Here is a 20,071-nt window from a genome sequence, read left to right as displayed (position 1 = left end):
GTCCCGCCCATTCACCCCTTCCTGGGCGCCGGAGGCACCCAGACTCCGCCTCCAAGGCATGATCTCCGCTGGGGGCGGAGGCGGAAACTGGGTGGGGGACTTGGATGGGAAGAGGCTCGGGAAAGGGCTGGCACTGGGCCCTAGTGTCCTCCGCACCCAAGTTCAAGCTTGCCCGCCTTCCCAGGGGCTTCCATTCATTTCGGGCCAAGACTACTGCTGCCCTCTCCCCCATATTACTGTAGCTTTGCGCTGGCAGGGCTTGGGGAAGCAGTACCCCAAGTAAAGAGACCACCTGGAGGCCGTAGATGTGGATGCAGAGGGAATTGGACAATTAATTTGGACAATTAATTAAGTTGGACGAGGGTCCGGAAACCTTGGATGAAGTTTTAGGACATCTAAGTGATGATGGTTTAACAGTGGATAAAATTCTGAAAGGAGTAGAATTTGAAGAGCTGAGGATTAAATGCCTAGTACGTTCTAGGAGGCGCAGAATCGGGTTACACGGAGGTGCGAATGCACAGCATGGGATTCTGGAGGCACAGGTTAGATAGGGTCTAGGTGGGCAGAATAACATTTTGAGTGAAGACCCGGGGTCCTTAGGTGAGTTTGGGGGCCAAGCATCAAGGTCAGTGGCCTAAGGATCCAAACTTTGGGAAACTGGCTGGGCGTCCGCAGGCGACTCCAGGCAGCGCCGCGGGGGACCGGGTGGGGGCCTGTGGCCGGCCGGGGCGGAGAAGCCGGGGGGTCGGGGTCCCTCCCCCTGGCGCGGGCTCAGGAATCCGCCGAAGGGCGGGCGGAGGCGCCGGGGTGGGCCGCGGCCGGCGGGCGGGCGGGCGGGCGGGGGGCGCTTCCTGGGGCCGCGCGTCCAGTGAGCTGTGCGGTCCGTCCGTCCGTCCGCCCGCCCGACGCGTGAGTGGCCTCCAGCGGAGGGAGGGCGCGAGCCGTGTGGCGGCCGAGTCGGTGCTGCGCGGAGCGGGGAGGCCTGCGCTTCACGACCCGCGGGGCGGGGGCGGGGCGGTCCGGGATTGCGGGCCTGGGCCACAGGCCTGCGAAAGGATTCGGTCCCCAGCCCTGGAAGGTTCCAGCCTCAGCACAGTTCTGAGACGACAGCTGGGACCCAGGCTCCCCTTCCAGATAGAGGGAATGGGGGGTGCTGTGGCAGAAACCCCTGACTTCTGCCCACCACCTCCCAGCCTCAGGATGCTCCCTTTTGCCTCCTGCCTCCCCGGGTCTTTGCTGCTCTGGGCGTTTCTGCTGTTGCTCTTGGGAGCAGCGTCCCCACAGGATCCCGAGGAGCCGGACAGCTACACGGTGGGGACCGTGGGGTCACCAGCTTGGGATGGGATGGGAAGGACAGCGAGACCAGGATCCTGGGGAGGCTGCTTCTGGGCAAGATTCTCCCCGGCTTGGTTGGTGGAAAGCTGGAGGCCATTGTGTGGAGCTGACCCGAGCTTGACTCTGAACTCAGGCCCTGGTCTTGGCCTGGCTAGTTGGTGGAGACAGCCAGGGTGGTCACTGGCCACATCGGGTTCCCTTCCAGGAATGCACAGATGGCTATGAATGGGATGCAGACAGCCAGCACTGCCGGGGTGAGTCTCTGTCTGGGGTACTAGCCATCTTCAGGAACTGGGAAGGGGGTTGTTGTTTCCCAGGGATACTTTACCTCCCAGAGCTGCTGCAGGAACTTGATGGCCCTTTTCCCTGTCCAGCTTGGTAGCCAGCCATGCTTCCCTTGTGCCACTCAGTTAGGAGCCCTGCCCCTTCAAGAAGCTGGACAAACGGCCTCTATCCTGCAGGAGGGAAGGGAGCACCTGGCTATTGCCCAGAGAGAAGGAAATATGCACACCTGGACTGCACTGTACTCTCGTAGCCCAGCTCTTTATCCCAATGCAGCCTGGGAGAGCAGGGCATGCCCCGTGGGTCGGGAGGCCTGCAAAATTTCTCTTGGGCAAAGGTAGAGGCAGGGATTTGAGGAGGTAGGAGAATGGAGATACCAGTGTGAAACAGGGGGCCCCATACCCAGTCCTGCCAATCCCTGGCAGGGCTTCTGGGTCAGCAGCCTTAGTTTGCCGAGCAGAGAGAAAGTCTTGCTCTGTTGCTCAGCTTAGAGAAGGCCAAGTTGGGCATCCACCTCCCACTCCCTCCAGGGCCAGCCCAGGTGACTGGCTGTGCCCAGCAGGCCCCTCTCTGCAGATGTCAATGAGTGCCTGACCATCCCGGAGGCTTGCAAGGGTGAGATGAAATGCATCAACCACTACGGGGGCTATTTGTGTCTGCCTCGCTCTGCTGCGGTCATCAGTGATCTCCATGGTGAAGGCCCTCCACCGCCAGCGGCTGGTGCTCAACAACCAAACCCTTGCCCGCAGGGCTATGAGCCTGATGAACAGGAGAGCTGTGTGGGTAAGCAAGGGCTGGGCTGGTGCCTGGGCTTCCACGCGGTTTAGATAGGGTTTCTCTGTGTAGCCCTGGCTGTCTTGGAACTCACTCTGTAGACCAGGCTGGCCTCGAACTCAGAAATCCGCCTGCCTCTGCCTCCCAAGTGCTGGGATTAAAGGCGTGTGTTACCATTCCTGACTTTTTTTTTTTTTTATTTTTAAACTAATTTTGTATTTACTGTACAACGTAATGCGTTCCATCATGGTGTCACCTCTCGGCACGCGTCATTCTCGTTTGTTTTCATCTTCTACTTTTTGGTCCTCCCTAGTCTTTGTTGTTGTTTTGTTTTTTATTTTTTTTGTTTTCTTTTGGGGGGCGATTTTGAGACAGTTTCTGGATTTGATCCCCACCACCACAAAAGCAAGTGTGGTAGCAGACACTTGTAGTCCCACCAACGGGAGATGTGAGCAGGGAGGTCCAAAGGTAAAGGTTACCCTCAGCCGTAGGGCTTTGATTGAGGACGACCTGAGCTGGGTGAGCTCTTATCTCAAAAAGTTAGCTAATTAATTAATTAATAAAAGTAATGTTCCCTGTAGAATACCCCAGGCCGCATGCTCCTTCTTCCCTCTGGCTCCTCAGAGACAGATCCAAATCATCATCTACTGCAGGCTTAGCATGGCCTGCAGGCCCAGGAAGGCCCTAGCAGCCCCTCATTTCCTGTACAGACACACAGGAGCTCTGCTCGCAGCCTCTGGCAGCTTTTTGATCTGGAGTCAGCCTTGGGAACCCTTGGCCTTGGAGGAGGAAAGACCCTGGCCCTAGAGTCAGCTGAGGGGTGTAAATGGACAAGGTTTTGTTTGTTTGTGTATTTATTTATTTTTAAGACAGTGTCTCATTCTGTAGCTCTAGCTACAACTAGCTTGGAACCCACAGAGATCCTCTTGCCTCTGCCCCCCACGTCCTCCCCCAGTGGCGGAGTTAAAGGTGTGTGCCACCAGACCCCACAAGGCCTTATTTTAATATGCTCTCCTAATGGGTACTTCTCCTAGTGACTCCTTGGTGGACTCTTTTTTTTTTTTTTTTTTTTTGTACTATTGGGATGATCTGAATTACACATCCATGATTTAGTGCCAACCACCCACGTGCCCATGTGAATGGAGTCTAGGGCGGTCCGCCTCCTCCCAAACTGAGATACCTCACATGGTCAGGAACACATGGGGGACCTCCAGGCAAAGGCTGAATGGTGTCTCTCACAGATGTGGACGAGTGTACCCAGGCTCTGCATGACTGTCGTCCTAGTCAGGACTGCCATAACCTTCCTGGCTCCTACCAGTGCACCTGCCCTGATGGCTACCGAAAAATTGGACCCGAATGTGTGGGTGAGTTCTGAGTAGCTCTGCTAGGTTCTTTTTTTTTTTTTAAAGATTTATTTATTTATTATATGTAAGTACACTGTAGCTGTCTTCAGACACTCCAGAAGAGGGTGCCAGATCTCGTTACGGATGGTTGTGAGCCACCATGTGGTTGCTGGGATTTGAACTCTGGACCTTTGGAAGAGCAGTCGGGTGCTCTTACCCACTGAGCCATCTCACCAGCCCTCTGCTAGGTTCTTGTTCTGTGACCTTGGTCTGGCTCCTGATCTGATGCCTTACCTCACCCCAGTCCTCTGCTACTAGTGCACTCCTGTCACTAGACACAGAAGACTAAATGTGGGTGACTCAGCCCAGCTCCCTGACGAGGGCAGGCAGGGGTGGATGCTGAGGTGAGCCAGCTCAGGCCCCACCTGGCCTGTGTTCTACTTTCCCTCCCTGCCTCCATCTCAGACATAGATGAGTGTCGCTACCGCTACTGCCAGCACCGATGTGTGAACCTGCCGGGCTCTTTTCGATGCCAGTGTGAGCCAGGCTTCCAGTTGGGACCTAACAACCGCTCTTGTGTGGGTAAGGCTGTGCCAGACAAGGTTCTGGGATCCTGGGTGGAGGTGTGTGAGGTGGGGGCACGATCTTCTTCTTGAGCCCAAGTCGAGTGTGTGTGTGTGTTTGGGGGGGGTGGGGGTGGGCTGTGTCCCTGCTCTCACCCTCCTGTTTGTCCTCGCACCCTCAGATGTGAATGAGTGTGACATGGGAGCCCCATGTGAGCAGCGCTGTTTCAACTCCTATGGGACCTTCCTGTGTCGCTGCAACCAGGGCTATGAGCTGCACCGGGATGGCTTCTCCTGCAGCGGTGAGAGTCACTTGTGCTACTGGATGCAGCATCCCCGCCCTGCCCCCTACCTAGCACTTGCAACATATTGGACCAACCCCAGATGCATAGTCATTTGCTTGGGCTTCCGCACGTCTCCTTGCACTCACAGGCCTCCCTAAGCTCCGTCTTGAGCTTGTCGTTTGGCACTCCCAGCTTGAGGGGATGCTGTGCTAGGGGCTTCTGAAGCTTGCCAGAGAGACAGAGAAGGATGGAGGTGCCAGTCTTCCTGAAAGTTGCTGACTTGCATTGGAATCCTACACTGGGAACAGTTTTCTCTTCTTTCTGGGCACATGTCTACTGCAGACAGGTTATTTGGAGTATTAGGGGCAGTGATAACAGGCTCCATCAAGTCTCAGGCAGAAATAGTGGGAAGTTTATCACTTAAATTTTTCAGTCTCATTTAGTCTGGCCAGGGATGATTTACTTTTGTAAAACAGGACATTGTATTCCTCCAGGTTGGCAGAACTGTGGAAAGCAAGCAGAGAGAAAGTGCTGACTTTCATCTTTCCACTTATGAGATTGACGTGACCTGTCCAAGTTCAGATGGGCAAGATGAGCCGGGCTGGGGTGTGAGCCCAGGCGTCTCACTGTGTTACCTGGCAATGCCCTCATTTACTTTATGCTTTACCGGGAAGCACGGGATCATTGGTGTTCGGCTGTGTGAAAGGAACAAAAGCAAAGAGATAGGATGCTGCTCGGGTGGGGTGGGGGGCACACACTTAGTCCAAGTCTGGGCATTCTGACTGCAGATTGCAAAACTTGAAAAGAGCAGAGCAGTTATCCCCTTGGGGCACCTGCTCATTTGACTGGCACAATGTGGACCCTTTCTAAAATGGGTTAGTAGGACTTAGGCCCAAGCCTCTAGATTCTTGCTGCTTTTAAAGACAGAGTCCATGTAACCCCGGCTGTTATAAAGCTCTCTGTGTAGACCAGGCTAGTCTACAGAGATCTGTTGGGTAGTGCTAGAATCAAAGGCACAGGCCACCATGTTAGGCGAATGCTTTGTTAAGTCTTAAAGTCCTGGGGAAGAGAGGTGCTCCGCATGCTGGAAGGTTCCTTGTTGTAAGACAGGGTCTCGCTGTGTAGCCCTGGCTGGCCTGCAGTCTCTTATGTAGTAGACCAGGCTGCCTCAAACCGATCTGCCTGCTTCTGCCTCTGCCTCCGAGATGTTGGGATCAAACACCCCACTGTTTGTTTTTCAAGGCATGGTCTTGTTATGTAACCCTGGCTGGCCTTGATCTTGATATAATCCTGGCTTGGCTTCCTATGTGGACCAGGCTGGCCTTTAACTTGGTATACTCCTCCTGCCGCTACCTCCCAAATGCTGGGATTATAGACATATAGCACCATGCCAAGCTTCAAACCTTTCTATTCTTTCTCTTTTCTTTTTCCTCTCCCTTTCCTTGCTGAGATGGAACCTAGAGCTTCAAGCGCGTTAGGCAAGTACTCGCCACTGAGTTATCCCCAGCCCCCAACCTGCCTCTGAAACCTCAGCCCCACCCCCGAGCACTGTGGGTTCCTTCTTTCCTTCTCTCTTCCCACATCCAGCCTTATGGGGGTGCCGGGCTTCCTCTCTCTTGGTCAAGGTCTGTGGGACTCAGTTGTGAGGCCTCCCCTTGGCCCAGGGTCCTCATCCCCGCCCTCCCTCAGATATCGATGAGTGCGGCTACTCCAGTTACCTCTGCCAGTACCGCTGTGTCAACGAGCCAGGCCGCTTCGCCTGTCACTGCCCACAAGGCTACCAGCTGTTGGCTACAAGGCTCTGCCAAGGTACAGGTGCTTGGTGGGCAGGAGTTGAGAGGCTGGGAGCTTACTGTGAGTCCTAGAGTCCAACTCCACCCCTCTTGGCACAGATATTGACGAGTGTGAAACAGGTGCACACCAATGTTCTGAGGCCCAAACCTGTGTCAACTTCCATGGGGGTTACCGCTGTGTGGACACCAACCGTTGTGTGGAGCCCTATGTCCAAGTGTCAGACAAGTGAGTCAACCTGATGGCAGTTTGCTGCGGTAACTCCAGAGGTCTGTGGGGCTAACTGGTTTAATCGGGTTGGTGAGGACTCATGACGTCTCGGGTATTTGGGGAATGGGCCCAGCCCTCATTCCTGTCCCATCTTGGGGTCTCTAGCCGCTGCCTCTGTCCTGCCTCCAATCCCCTTTGTCGAGAGCAGCCTTCATCCATTGTGCACCGCTACATGAGCATCACCTCAGAGCGAAGTGTGCCTGCTGACGTGTTTCAGATCCAGGCAACCTCTGTCTACCCTGGTGCCTACAATGCCTTTCAGATCCGTTCTGGAAACACACAGGGGGACTTCTACATTAGGGTAAGGTGCTTCTTTACCCACACTCAACTGACTCAAGTAATCTAAAATAGGAGGTCTGAAGTCGTGTAAGTGGGAGCTGCCGTGCCTCTTCTCCCAAAGCCCTGTCCTAGGAAGCAGGGGCCGTGTCAGAAGTCAGAGATGTTTCCTAGTAAGCATGCTACAGGCAGTTCTAAGGAACGGTCGGTTAGTGGGGTCTGACTCCCAGTACTGCTTTCTCCTGCCTGGCTTTGACTTCCTTATACAGAAAACAAGAAATGTAGTTTCTGCAGGGCTGGGATCAGACTCCAGTCTGCTGGCAAAGGGAAGACAGTAGGGATGCTGGCGCAGGTGTGAGGGCTCTTGCACATGGGTCCTTATGCTGCCATAGGCACTGAGATGTTTGGCATCAAAAATTGCTTTGGGGCTCACCTCCCAGCTCCATGGCAGAACATTCCTCTATTCCTAGGCCCTCAGTTCTTCCTCAGCACCAATTGTCCGAGCGAGAACTGAATACTCCTGAGGGACCAAAGGCCCATCATCCCCAGACTGAGTCATCAGGAGGTCATGATGGAGGGAAAGTTGAGGTGACTAGGGGGCAGGAAGGAACTGCCGAGGAGAGCAAGTGGCAGGGAGAGAAAGGTCTACAGGTTAGAGCTAGGGAAGGACTTGAGCTGGGGCCTCGTCAGACTTTCCTGACTTCAGGCCACGGGAAGCCGGGTGTTGCTGGGGGAGGGTCCTGGCTCATAGGCTAACACCATCTCTATGTTCTGCTGTCCACTGTGCCCTGCAGCAAATCAACAATGTCAGCGCCATGCTGGTCCTCGCCAGGCCAGTGACGGGCCCCCGGGAGTACGTGCTGGACCTGGAGATGGTCACCATGAACTCCCTCATGAGCTACCGGGCCAGCTCTGTATTGAGACTCACCGTCTTTGTGGGAGCCTATGCCTTCTGAAGAAGACCCTCAGGGAAGGGTCATGTGGGGGTCCCTCCCCCCTCCCATAGCTTAAGCAGCCCCGGGGGCTTAGGGATGACTGTTCTGCTTAAAGGGACTATGATGTGAAGGACAATAAAGGGAGAAAGAAGGAGTCCTGGCTGAGGCGGGTGAGTAACCTCAGCCCGGGAAGGGGCTGGCCTGTGAGAGGGGCAGGTGAGTTCCACACAAGGGGTCCTCCCCAGTCAGGCTGAGGTCATCCTTCAGAATTGCCTGAGCAGCGGGGTGGCGCACGCCTTTAATCCCAGCACTTGGGAGGCAGAGGCAGGCAGATTTCTGAGTTTGAGGCCAGCCTGATCTACAGAGTGAGTTCCAGGACAGCCAGGACTACACAGAGAAACCCTGTCTCGGGGTAAAAAAAAAAAAAAAAAAAAAAAGGCCCGAGCAGGGAGTTCTGAAGAGTATGTACCTCAGGTCCTCACTCAAGAGCTTGGCTGATACTCCGCCCAGGAACCATGTTCCGGTCAGTGCTAGGAGTTTGGGGTTAGCATCCTAGCCCTACCCCAAGCTCTGCATTTGTACAGGCCTCTGGTCTCCAGTCACTAGAATGAGGCAGCTGGATTGAGAACACTGTTCTCAAAGAAACTTACTGACCAGGGGCCATCTTGACTCCATCTCTCTGACCAGGACATTCCCAGCCCCTAAGGAGTGTTTATCTATTATCCATCCATCCATCCATATTTAGGGTCTGGCTCGATGTAAGTTAAGTACTTATTAAACATGGGTGTGCACAACCCATGGGTGTGCTCCAAGCCCAGGAGCTTGCCTTAAAAAGAACCATGATGTGGTAGCCCACACCTTTTAAGTTCAGGTCTTGGAAGGTAGACCCAGAAAAACTGGGAGTTCTAGGCTAGACTGAGTTACAGAGCAAGTTTTAGGCCAAGCTGGTTTTAGGAGTGGGTAAGGACACTGTACAGGGCTGTGGATCATTGCTTTTTGGAAGAGGAATTGCCTAGCAGGTATGAAGCTATGGGTTCTGCTGCTAGCACCACCACACACAACAGTTGGCTCAGCAGTGTAGTCTTCCAACCCCTGTAGATTTCAGAAGGACCTTGGCATTGCTTCCTTAACAGCCGAGACCACACACATCCAGATTTTTATTAAAGCCCAGGGGACCTCAGCTAAAAGGCTAGCCAGCCTTGGTAGAGATGAAGATGGGTGCTGAGGAGCGAGCGTCTCCTGGTATAGCTCAGCTCAGAGGGCTGTGGCTGCAGTACAACTGGTACAGGGTCCTGCTCAGAGCGGGTCCCAGATTCCTGCAAGACAAGTCAGGAGGAGGTCAGCCTGGTGCCTCAGGTGACCCAGTCTTCTCTCCAGATTGTAATTACCTATACCTCTGCAGACGCCCACACTTGATGGTGCTCAAAAGCATCTCCTGCTCCTTCGTGGTGGCACAGGCATCATAAGCAGCCAGGAGACTGGGGGGAGGGCATACAAAGGCTGATTATCTGGGCAAGCATTAGGAGACATGAGAGGTAAGGCAGGAGGGGTCTAGCCTAGGGTGGAGGAATCTTAAACACTACACATTTCCTGTTTCTGGTGTTAAGAGCCCCTGCTCCATCCTGCCTGCCCTCCCTCCCTGGGAAACGCTGAGACAGAGCCTGCCATGGTCCCCACGCAGAGCCAAGCTCATTCTCCATGAGCACTGGTTGTGCTGAACTCTACCCTCAGCCGCTCTCTGGGGTGTACCTGGCAGGGGTGCTGTACCGATCCACCACGGCTGCGGCCTTCTCCCCACTCAGTCCACGCACCTGCATCAGCTGCCGGGCAAATACTTCTCGCACAGACTGGGCCTGGGGTGGGGTAGGCCTGTGTTAAGGGTGACCTTGGCCTAGGCCACCCAAGCAGAGGTGAGGCAGGGGTGGTACCTTGTTCTTGACAGCTTCTGCATTGAAGTCACTGAAGGTGAGGAGTGAGCAGAGAGGGTGTGTGGAAGGCTTTGCTTCTGATTCAGCATCCCCTGGGGTTCCCCAAGGGCGGCTGCGTAGGGTGTGGCCCTGATGGAAGAGGGGACTGAGGCTAGGGTAGGCTCTGAAGAATAAGTCCCAGCTAGTCCTTTCCCAGGCCTCAGTGGGAGGCCTGAAGAACTGGGACCCCACCTTTCCTTGCTCGGGCAATAAACACCAGGCAAGGGTCCAGTTCTGGATAGAGGCACCTGCTCACCTGGTACAGTCTTTCCAGGCCCTTTGTCAAAAGCGCCAGGTAGCCAGCCGACTCCTTAATATCCATGGTTCGCTTCACAAAAAAGCCATCAATGACCTGGAGAAGAGTACACAGGAAGGGAGCTCCTGGCCTGCACCATGGGCTGTAAAATCTGCCAGCCTGGTCCTGCCCTCCCAGCTCACCTGCGTGTTTGTGACAGCCTGCAGCAAGGTGCTCTCGGGAAGGCTAAGGTTGCGGACAGACCCATGCTCCTCCACTAAGTATACCCGGTGCCCCAGACCACAGCGCTTCAGGCGGAACTAGGAAGGCAGGCAGAAGCAGTGTGGGTTAGGCCCAAATGCCCATGTGTCCAGGCTAGCCATCAGTAACACATTAACACTGCATGGGACCCAGATCCTCATCTTTACTGGCTCCTCTCACATCCTTTGTTTGTTTGTTTTGTTTTGCTTTGTTTTGTTTGAGACAGTGTTTCTCTGTGTAGCCTTGGCTGTCCTGGAACTCACCCTAGACCAGGCTGGCCTTGAACTCAGAAATCCCCCTGCCTCTGCCTCCCAAGTGCTGGGATCAAAGGCATGCGCCTCCACTGCCTGGCACCTCTCATATCTTAAAAGCAACACCACACTAGGCTCTGGTCCTGTAGGTCCTATGAGTCCTGTAGGAAAGCCCTGAACCTCCGGTCATCATACTTTCTCCAAACCTCCCTTGGCCTATTGTGCTCTGTGACCCCTAGGGTTAGCCCTGTTGCCGGGACTTGGGTATAGACTCTGCATTTCTAACCTTAAGAGGTTTGCCTCTTGTTTATCTAAGATCTCTAGGGCTAGGTACTCAAGGGCTCTTTAATTTTCTCCAGCCAGCTGAAAGAGCTTTTTCAACTGTGCATCTGCATGGCTTAAAAGGGGCTTCAAGTGGGTGTGGTTGGAGGCTCTGCTTTGAGGCCACCCGGGAGCTTTTCTAGGTTGAGGTAAGCAAGGAGTGAGGCAGGCTGACTAAGGCACCTTCTGCTCCCGAAAGCGGCCATCAATGATGCTGCTGCATAGGTCATCTAGCCGCTTGCGTTCCACAATGTGGTCCAGGACCAGCTCCCCAGGTCTTTCTGCGGAGAAACCAAGAAGAGCTTTCCTGCCTTCCCTGTCTCTACCTAGGCCAGCCTCCCTTGTCTATCCAAGACCCTTTACCTGGGTCTTTGGGTCTGGTCTCCTGTGCCACCCATACAAAGTCCCCAACGTGTAGCTTGCGTACTGTGTGGGGCACACGCAGCCTTTGTAACTCTCGGAGCATTTCTGGCCTGTGTCCTGCCCTGATATTTCAAGAAGAAAGGCCAGGTCAGGGTGAGCCGGCACTTGCCACATTCCAGCATCCTCAAGTCGTTTTTACAGTTTCCCCCATTTCCTTACCCTCTGGTTTCGCCAATGTCCACACACAACAGCACTCTGTACTCGCTAGGCCTTAGCTCCAGTGGCCTCTGCTGGACGCCCCCCTCGGTGGTGCCACTATAATGGAATGGAGGCTATGCATAAGGCCAGAGCCCCCAGTGCCAGGGTAGTTCCCATAATTCACAGGGGCAACTGGTTCAGCTATTAGTCTCAGGGAGAAAGGTATGGCTGCCCCCATTTCTCTCTCACGGTTCTGACAAGGTGGCTCCTGGAACTGCTGAGTCCTCTCCGTGATGTTCCTCTGGCCTAAAGCCAGTGTGCAGAGTGCTCGGGCCTTCCGCCTCGGCCAGCTTCTGGGCCAGCTCCAGACCCTCTGGTGTGAGTGCATACCTGGGAGGTGAGGGACACATGAAGTCCCATTTTATCCCTGGCACACTCTCCTTCCGTCCATTAGGTGAGCCTGGATACAAGTTCAATGGCTCCCCATCTCCTCTGTGTCCTTGTCCCTCAGATCAGCTTCCTCAGGACCTTCCTAGTTGTGTCTCAGCTTTGTGATGTGTCTCCCAAGTCCTTCCCCTGTCTTCACTCAGCACCACACCGTCCCCCTCCCCTCAGAGGGTTTTACTTTCCAGATCTCCAATATCAGGCTTTGTAGCAGGCAGGCTGGCCATCCCCAGGCTCAGTAGCACCAGGCGTGAGATTTTCGGGGCCATGAGAGAGGCTAAGAATGTCCTAATTCCTGCATGTGTCCCATCCCTGCCTGTGTGCTCCCTGCTGCTCGCCCAACCTGGCTGGCCGATGCGTTCTGAGGATGAGGTTCCTATGGAGGAGGCCCCGGAGGGCAGGCCAGGGTTTCGAACTTCCAGGCACTACCTGTGAAAGGGATGGAGACCCTCAGAGAGTCCCTAATATTCCAAGCCTACACTTCCCGGGCACCTAGCCATATGCCACATTTGGATCAGGCTGCATACTAAGGGTGCCTGCCACGGAGGGAGAGCTACCATGGGATCTACCTGCCCACTCTCAGCGGATGCTCACCCTGGGGGTCTTCTGGGCACACTTCTGCAGCAGCTCCTCTTTGGTTAGGAAGCTGTGGCCATCAGAATTCTGAAACAATGGTTGAAGTGAGCGTAGGTTCAGGTCCAGCGCTCCTCCCCCTGCTACGGGGTGGCCAGTTTGCTTGCTGTCCAGGCTTATTTCTGTGAGCCTGCTGCTTTGCCCCACCCACACGCCTGACTTGCTCACCAGGTGCTCCCTGTAGAGTTGCAGCAGGATCTCTCGAGGACCTGAGTTCTGAGCTGGCCAATAGCCAGCACTGGTGCTTCCTGCTTGAGGCTGGGTGGGAACCTGAGAGAAACAAAGGGGCTCTCTGAATTCCAATGCCCGTCAGCTGAGGTTTCAGCAGGCCCCATGGGCCTGGAGAGGGAGATGAGGCTACAAGGCCTAGTAAATCTGGAATGTGATGGTGGCCAGAGCAAAAGTTGGGGGTATGTGCCAGGCCCAGCCCCAACCCCAGGAGAACAGTAACATGGTACACGTCCCACAACTTCCTGGGCTGGATCTTTTGGTAGCTCTCTTTGGAAGTCTGTCTACAGTGATCCCAATAATCCTACTTAGGAATTAAGATGGTGACTCTCAAAGAGGGTAAGAGACTGTCCCAAGCCAATCTCAATCAATCAGAGCTGGATACAGGGCTGTTCAACCCCTCAAACCAAGAAGTCTTCGCTCAACGACCCCTCCCCCTGTTTAGCTTTCTACTTCCTTTCCCAATCCTCACTGGAATGGAAGAGTCCTGGACTTGCTCAGGTGGCCCTTTGCTGGCTCTCTTCTTTCCAGCTGGTGAGCTGAGGGCATTGTCACCTGTAGAGATCAGAAGAAAGTCAGTCCTGCACACAGTCTGGCTGCCAGGAGGAGCCTACATGGAGGTGCTCAGTGTGTGAATTTGAGTGTCGTATTTTAAAACGTTTTTGTGTTTTATTGTATGAGTGTTTCACCTGTGTGTATGTCTATGTATCACTTGTATGCAATACTAGAAGAGGCCAGAAGTAGGGGCTGGATTCCCCGGAATTGGGGTTTTGGTTTGGAAGCAGGGGCTCATTGCGTCAAGCCCTGGCTGGCCTCGAACTCACAAAGATTCTCTTGCCTCTGCTTCTTCTGAGTGTTGGGATTAAAAGCACGAATCATCATGCCCAACCCAAGTCATGTTTTTGGAGATAGTCTCAGGTAGCCCAGGCTAGCCTCGAACTCACTATGAAATTGAGAATGCTCTTGAACGCCTGAGTCTTCTACCCCCACCTCCTAAACGGTGGGGGTACAGACTTGTTTCACAATGCCACCAGACTCAGTCAGCTAGCTCTGTTCTAGCTCTGTTCCTGAGAACCAGGAGGCTTATGGAGCATCAACAACCACTAGTCCTGGGTCGAACAGCAACCACGTTGTGAGGGGGTAATTTGAAGCCAGAGTAGACACAGCCTGCACTTTAGAAATTTAGGAGACACCAACTCCCCGAGGTGCTCACCGCCCGATGCTAGGTGCTGCTTCAGCTTTTCGTCCAGCATGCGGCAGAGCCCGTCTCCGAAGTGCTGGAGTATCTTGGCTTCCTTCCCGCTGCGCAATGGTAGCGGGTACCGTTGGAGGGAGCGCAATGCCTGGAGAAAGAACACAAGGGAGAAGAGAGCTTATCAAACTAGGATTCACGGATCACCTGGCTCTGCCAGAGCACTGTCACCAGAAACAGCTGGGACTCACCTTTTGAAACACGAAGCGCGTGTGGCGCCCCCTGCTGGCTGCCTCGTCCCGCCACTCGGTCAGCCAACGAACGAAGAGCGGGTTGGGGCAAACAGGCAGCGGACGCTTCCGGCCCAGGCGGACCGGCTCCGCCATAAGAACTAGACTGGCTCTTTCAGAGTCTCAAAAAACCCCTGAGACTAGGATCGCGACAATGCAGTTGGTATAAGAACACTTGTTTGAGGGTAGGGCCTCTCCAACCTAGCAGGGCACCAGCTCATGGAACGACCTTTCGCCATGTACTATGCAGTAAGAGGCTAGCTCGGTGTGCATAGCCTTTCCCTTAGGACCGCCCCCATTCGCCGCCGGCATCAGCCTTTTGGACAGGCCCCACCCAGGCCACGGAGCTTTGACCCACCCTTTCCTCTCACCCAAAAATTCGAGAGCAGACTCTTTTTTTGTGTACTGACTGTTAAAAAGGAGGACAGCGCCCCCTGTGACTGGGAGGGCCGGTGTGGGGTACACTCAGAAACCTGAACTTGGCTTGCTTCAAGGTCTCATAAGGCTATTTCAGGCTCACTATCGTTGAAGAGGCTGGGAAAAAGAGGGCTTGAGAAAAGTGGAGGAGAGAGACGGACACAAACAAGTTCAAGAATATTTGTGGGAGGGACATCGGTGAAGGGGTACAAGGAATGAAAAAAAGGTAAGGCAGAAACAGAAAGATCTCGAAATGTGCCAAGTCGGGGATATTTGTGCACAGAAGACTCAGGCTAGCTGAATGGCGAAGATGTGTATTTAATTCCTCCCTTTCAAGGAGGAATAAGAGGTGTATCCTGGAAGGTGGGGAGTTCGAACGTGGGCACATGGTTGGCTCCCGGGGATGCTATTTAGACACTTCGCTTCTGTGGCTCATTAAAAGTGAAGGAGCCTCAGGGAGGATGAAGGTGGGAACCTTGCTGGGGCAGGGATGTCTCAGGCTGAGGGACACAAGGCTCAATAGAACATAGAGGTCCCTTCAGTGTTGGGAACAACGCACGGTCTTCAGCTGTCACGCTGTCACTCCGGAAGTCGCCGGGAGCCCAATTCGCAGACCCTCTTCTCAGTCTAGCTTTGTGCACCCGCCTCTTTCCTCAAGCAGCCTTATAAGGAGCCTGCAGCTGGCGCTTGGACTGGGCACGCCCTCTGGAGGCTTATGCCCTAATAAGGACATCTAGGGCATCCCGCGACGGGGGCGGAAGAAGTGCGTCTCCAGGGTAACTGCGTGGCCCCTCCCCCCGTTGCTCTGGGAAACTGCTAGTCTCGAAAAAGGTGGAGCCAGCCTTCTCCTTAGGAGGGGCCCTTGGGAGAGGAGGGGGTCAAGCTTCGGCCTCCACCTGGAGCTCCCGCAGTGTAGCCCACGGGTGCAGTCTGACTACAACCCCTTGACTACAACCCCCGGCATCCTCTGCGTGCTGCCTCGCTCCTGGGGAAGCTCCTCTTTTACACCCTTTATTCAGCTTGGGGAGGTCAAGGGCCCCGGTTTCCTTTGCCTCTGACTTGTTTGCGACTTTGCCCTTTTTTTCTAAGAGTTTGAGGCCATGGTCATCGTTTCAGGTCAGAGAAACCCTCCCGGAGTTCCCACCTCAGTTTATTTTAAACTTTTGCTTTCATAGAGATCCTCTTCAGTCTTTGTTAAAATGATCATAAACCTATCAACTCTGGAACTAAATTGAAGTATTCCTTTTCCTGTATCGTGGTAAAAGAGATATAAAGAAGTTTTTAGTGCACAACTCATCATCCTTCCCCCATGAATTACGTTTGATCTAACAATTTGCCAAACGTCTTTAGACAAAGCCAAAGCTCTCAAACTTTTTATGTTAGCATTTCCCGTTTTTTAAAAAATCCTATTTGTTGAAATTTTACTCTACGAGAGCATTTCTATTGGCTTGAAGACACCGTTATACTTGGCGATTCTCTTTTCTGTGGGAGAGGATCCCAAGCTGATGATTCAAAATCTTTTTTCAGGAACCATAAAGAACAAAAAACACTTAACTTCTGGGATAAAGAGAGACTCAAGTAGAGAATTATATTCAGGTCATTTTTATCAAGCGATGGGCCTCTGGCCCAGAGCGTTTTCTGGTCCATTGCACCAATGGGCTCACTCTCCGTGCAACAGCCCACGCCTCTGGGCCTCCGCCTACTCTGCGCCTCAAGCGCTGCGGAACCCGGTAGCAGCAAGTTCTATTTCGGTGCAAAATCCTTGGACTTCACTTCCCGTCGGCCCGCGCGGCAAGCGCCGGAAGGCCGCCCCGCCCCTCATTGTGCGGCTCCTACTAAACGGAAGGGGCCGGGAGAGGCCGCGTTCAGTCGGATCCCGGCAGCAGCTGCGGCGGCTCAGGTCTTCAGTCGTTCTTTCTGTCTCCCTTTCGTTTCCGGAAACATGGTGAGCATTAGGCCACTGCGCCCGAGGGAAGCGGGTTCGTGATCCGTCGCTTGCGCGCCGGGCGGGGTGGGGGCGGCAGAGAAACGGTCTTGGTACCCCATCCCCCAGCACCCCGAGCGAGATTAAGGGTCTCATTGAAGGGCAGGCCGCGCGTGCGCGCCTCCCGGCGCTGGGAAGGGCCGATTCGGACGTTGCTCGCGCGCCCCCTGGCTCCTCTCCCCTCCCCCATCCCGCCTTTGCGCCAGCGCGGCCACTGGCCGTGGGGGAGGGGTCCAGTGTGCGGGGCCTCGGGCAACGCTCGCTGGCTCTGGATGGCGCGCGCTGGACCAGAGCACGCGGCATCCAAACCCTGGCCCGGCGCCGCTAGGGAAAAGCGCGCGAGGTGTCGGCGCGCGCCCCACCCAAGGGCTGTTCCCTTCCCCGCATCATCCTCCCTCTGCGGCTAGGTTGGTCTCCACAGCAGGTGGCAGGGATTCCGCCGTCAGGGAGGGGCGGGGGCGGCCGCGATGTGGCTCTGGGAGATGCTGAGGCATCGGGGAACCTGATTGAGACGCTGGTTCCGGAGCCTCCTTGCATCACGAGTCACGGAGTGGGGTCCTGGACAGGCTATCGCCCCACTTCTAGAAAGAGCGATTACACACTCCATTCTCTAGTCACTGTACCTCGGGCTAGAGCTAGAACAGCGCGTGCGCACATGCCCGGGCCCTGCCATCCCGGCTGCAGCTCTAGCCGAGTTAGGCCTTTTGCTGCTCTGCCGGATGGGGCCGAGGGTGGAGCCGCGTTTAGGGAAGTGACCGAGGCGGGTACCGCCCGGAAGCCACCCAGCTTTTATGCTTAGCCTGAGGGCACGGAAAATGTTGCTTGGAGTGACTGGCCAGAGCTACCTCTCCAGCTGACTGCGTTTACGCCTGTTCCTAAAGACGATTCTTTAGGCGTCGAGACATCTGAGGTCCCGCCGCCTCGCTGCCTCTGGGCTACGAGTGTCTCTTGGGGAGGCCCTGAACCTAGTCCAATCTTTCTCCGCCTACTCCGGAAGCGGTGAATCACGTGGCTAGCTTCCTCTGCAGTTCCATGGTGGTGGTGGGGAGGGTTGGTTGTAGATTTCTGATTGGGTCTTCCCCGCGGGCCGTACAAAGCAGAAAGTTTTCGACGATTTGGGGCCCCACAGTTTGACCTATTAATTTGTCAGTCTTTTTTTTTTTTTAAGGACTCACCATTCTTGGATGACAGGGAGTTGTCCAGCAGGGCCTTAATTAAGGGTTGTAATTCTTGTGTATCGGAGATCTCGGCAGCAAAGAGTGTCATTTATACAATGACTGCATTTCTAATGAGCAATAAACTACTGAGCAGCTCTTGGTGTCTGTGAATTTCTGATGTTCTGATTCTCTTTCCTGGAGATGAGACTATGCCCCAGGAGTTTGGTCTTTTGTATCTACCCTATGTTGGCATTTTAATCTTTCGGGTTCTTTGAATCTGGTGTTTACAACTCAGCAAAAGTTTTTGTTTTCCTTTTGGGCTTTCATTTATTTATTTTTTTAAGAGACAGGATTTCTCTGTGTTGCCCCTGCTGTCCTGGAACTCATTCTATAGATCTAAGACTGGTTTCAGACTCAGAGAAAGGCGTGTTCTACCACTCTTGGCAAGGTCTTCTTTTTAATAAGTACTGTTCTAACATTTATGGGGATGTTGAACTAGATAATTGGATCTCCCTTGCAGGAGGTTTGTCCTAACTGGTTCTTAGATGATGAATTGGATAGGGAACGAAGTCTGCAGGGACATTACTAATCTGTGTGGGGCTGAGAAGTAGGCTTGTTACTCTGACTGAGGTCTCCGGTAACTGCGAAGAGTACCCCAGAATCCTTTCCCTTATAAGGCATATTATTTGATTTGTCCCTCAGGCCTCTGGTGTGGCTGTCTCTGATGGTGTCATCAAGGTGTTCAATGACATGAAAGTTCGCAAGTCTTCAACACCAGAAGAAGTGAAGAAACGCAAGAAGGCGGTGCTCTTTTGCCTGAGTGAGGACAAGAAGAACATCATCCTGGAGGAGGGCAAGGAGATCCTGGTAGGAGATGTGGGGCAGACTGTGGACGACCCCTACACCACTTTTGTCAAGATGCTGCCAGACAAGGACTGCCGCTATGCACTCTATGATGCAACCTACGAGACCAAGGAGAGCAAGAAGGAGGACCTGGTGTTCATTTTCTGGTGAGCTCCGTATTCAGGCTCTTCTGCCTGCCTCTGGTTCCCTTTCTCAGAGCTTAACAGAAATTATTCCAGGTGTTGGGGACGCCAGGGTTGTAACAACCCTTTCAGTGAGGAGCTAGGTGTGGTGGTCCCCACACCGTTAGTCCCAGCTTGAGGGAGGCAAAGGTAGGCAGATGCCTGTGAGTTTGAGGCTAACCTGGTCTACAGAAAGACCCTGTGTTTCAAAAACAAAAACCAATGAGGAAAAGAAAATCCCTGCTGTTAGAATATCCTAAAGATATTCTTTAGGATTTCTTTTCTTGAGTCATTATTCCCTGGATGTAGCTGCAGCCTTTTCCTTGCTTTGTCTTTAGGGCCCCCGAGAATGCACCCCTTAAGAGCAAAATGATCTATGCCAGCTCCAAGGATGCCATCAAGAAGAAGCTGACAGGTAAGGATCCCGTCTGCAAAAGTCATGGTGCAGTCTGGATGAACAGGGTCCTCCATTCTCCTGCTAGCTGGGCTACCTTCCTCCTCTCATCTGCTCTGATGCCTCCTTCCCAGATAGAACCCCACCCCACCCCAGTGCTTCCTGCTCACTGCTTTCTTTTCACCCTGTAGGAATCAAGCATGAATTACAAGCTAACTGCTACGAGGAGGTCAAGGACCGCTGCACCCTGGCAGAGAAACTAGGTGGCAGCGCCGTCATTTCCCTGGAGGGCAAGCCTTTGTGAGCCACCTCCAGCCCCCTGCCTGGAGCATCTTAACAGCCCCAGACCTGCTCTTGGGTGTTGCAGGCTGCCCCTTTCCTGCCAGACCGGAGGGGCTGGGGGGATCCCAGCAGGGGGAGGGCTATCCCTTCACCCCAGTTGCCAAACATCCCTCCCACCCCCTGGACCGTCCTTCTCCCTCCATCCCTGACGGTTCTGGCCTTCCCAAACTGCTTTTGATCTTCTGATTCCTCTTGGGTTGAAGCAGACCAAGTCCCGTCCTAGGCACCCAGTTTGGGGGGAGCCTGTATTTTTTTTTTTTTAACGACACCCCTACTCCTTATCCCTCCCCATCCCATGCTGCCAACTTCTAACCACAATAGTGACTGTGCTTGTCTGTTTAGTTCTGTGTGTAAATGAAATGTGGAAATGACCCTCCCTGCCCCAGCTGGCTGCCCTCCCCTTTCCCTTGATCTTGACCACTCATGGAAGCAGGACCAGTAAGGGACCTTCAATTTAAAAACAAAACAAAACAAAAAAACAATAAAAAGGCTAATTAACAATGTGGCTTTTGGGTT

The 20,071-nt window shown here is 53.9% G+C and overlaps 3 protein-coding genes across 13 annotated transcripts; 2 read left to right on the top strand and 1 right to left on the bottom strand.

Annotated features, from left to right (window-relative positions):
- The first annotated feature begins 130 nt into the window (after positions 1-130).
- On the top strand, positions 131-8,023 carry Efemp2 (EGF-like fibulin extracellular matrix protein 2). 11 transcript variants are annotated; one of them, XM_029472881.2, is made up of 11 exons: positions 131-542; positions 1,194-1,311; positions 1,541-1,589; positions 2,194-2,400; positions 3,633-3,755; positions 4,200-4,316; positions 4,480-4,599; positions 6,271-6,390; positions 6,474-6,600; positions 6,748-6,943; positions 7,713-8,023. In XM_029472881.2, exons 1-11 carry the CDS (start codon positions 514-516, stop codon positions 7,872-7,874), a joined length of 1,368 nt encoding a protein of 455 aa, XP_029328741.1. In that variant the 5' UTR covers positions 131-513; the 3' UTR covers positions 7,875-8,023. The 11 variants fall into 11 exon arrangements, with proteins under 11 accessions (XP_029328741.1, XP_029328743.1, XP_029328744.1 ...); XM_029472883.2 differs by having other exon boundaries at positions 132-507; XM_029472884.2 differs by having other exon boundaries at positions 132-600; positions 1,274-1,311; positions 2,180-2,400.
- Positions 8,024-8,979: 956 nt separating this feature from the next.
- Positions 8,980-14,594, bottom strand: Mus81 (MUS81 structure-specific endonuclease subunit). The gene is made up of 16 exons (XM_021151702.3): positions 14,198-14,594; positions 13,968-14,097; positions 13,227-13,309; positions 12,695-12,796; positions 12,488-12,556; positions 12,237-12,322; positions 11,699-11,839; positions 11,471-11,566; positions 11,252-11,373; positions 11,072-11,169; positions 10,259-10,375; positions 10,077-10,172; positions 9,782-9,910; positions 9,603-9,706; positions 9,248-9,331; positions 8,980-9,169 (listed from the first exon to the last, which is right to left on the bottom strand). Exons 1-16 carry the CDS (start codon positions 14,330-14,332, stop codon positions 9,103-9,105), a joined length of 1,659 nt encoding a protein of 552 aa, XP_021007361.1. The 5' UTR covers positions 14,333-14,594; the 3' UTR covers positions 8,980-9,102.
- A 1,866-nt stretch (positions 14,595-16,460) lies between these two features.
- Cfl1 (cofilin 1) lies at positions 16,461-20,056 on the top strand. Its single transcript, XM_021151510.3, has 4 exons — positions 16,461-16,598; positions 18,497-18,804; positions 19,158-19,234; positions 19,405-20,056. The coding sequence occupies exons 1-4, from the start codon at positions 16,596-16,598 to the stop codon at positions 19,515-19,517; spliced, it is 501 nt and encodes a 166-aa protein (XP_021007169.2). The 5' UTR covers positions 16,461-16,595; the 3' UTR covers positions 19,518-20,056.
- Positions 20,057-20,071: the final 15 nt, after the last annotated feature.

The sequence above is a fragment of the Mus caroli genome, unplaced genomic scaffold (genome assembly GCF_978045245.1).
Source record: "Mus caroli unplaced genomic scaffold, Mus_caroli_1 scaffold_20, whole genome shotgun sequence".
Taxonomy (NCBI): Eukaryota; Metazoa; Chordata; class Mammalia; order Rodentia; family Muridae; genus Mus; species Mus caroli.
This window is presented reverse-complemented; position numbering and strand designations above follow the sequence as displayed.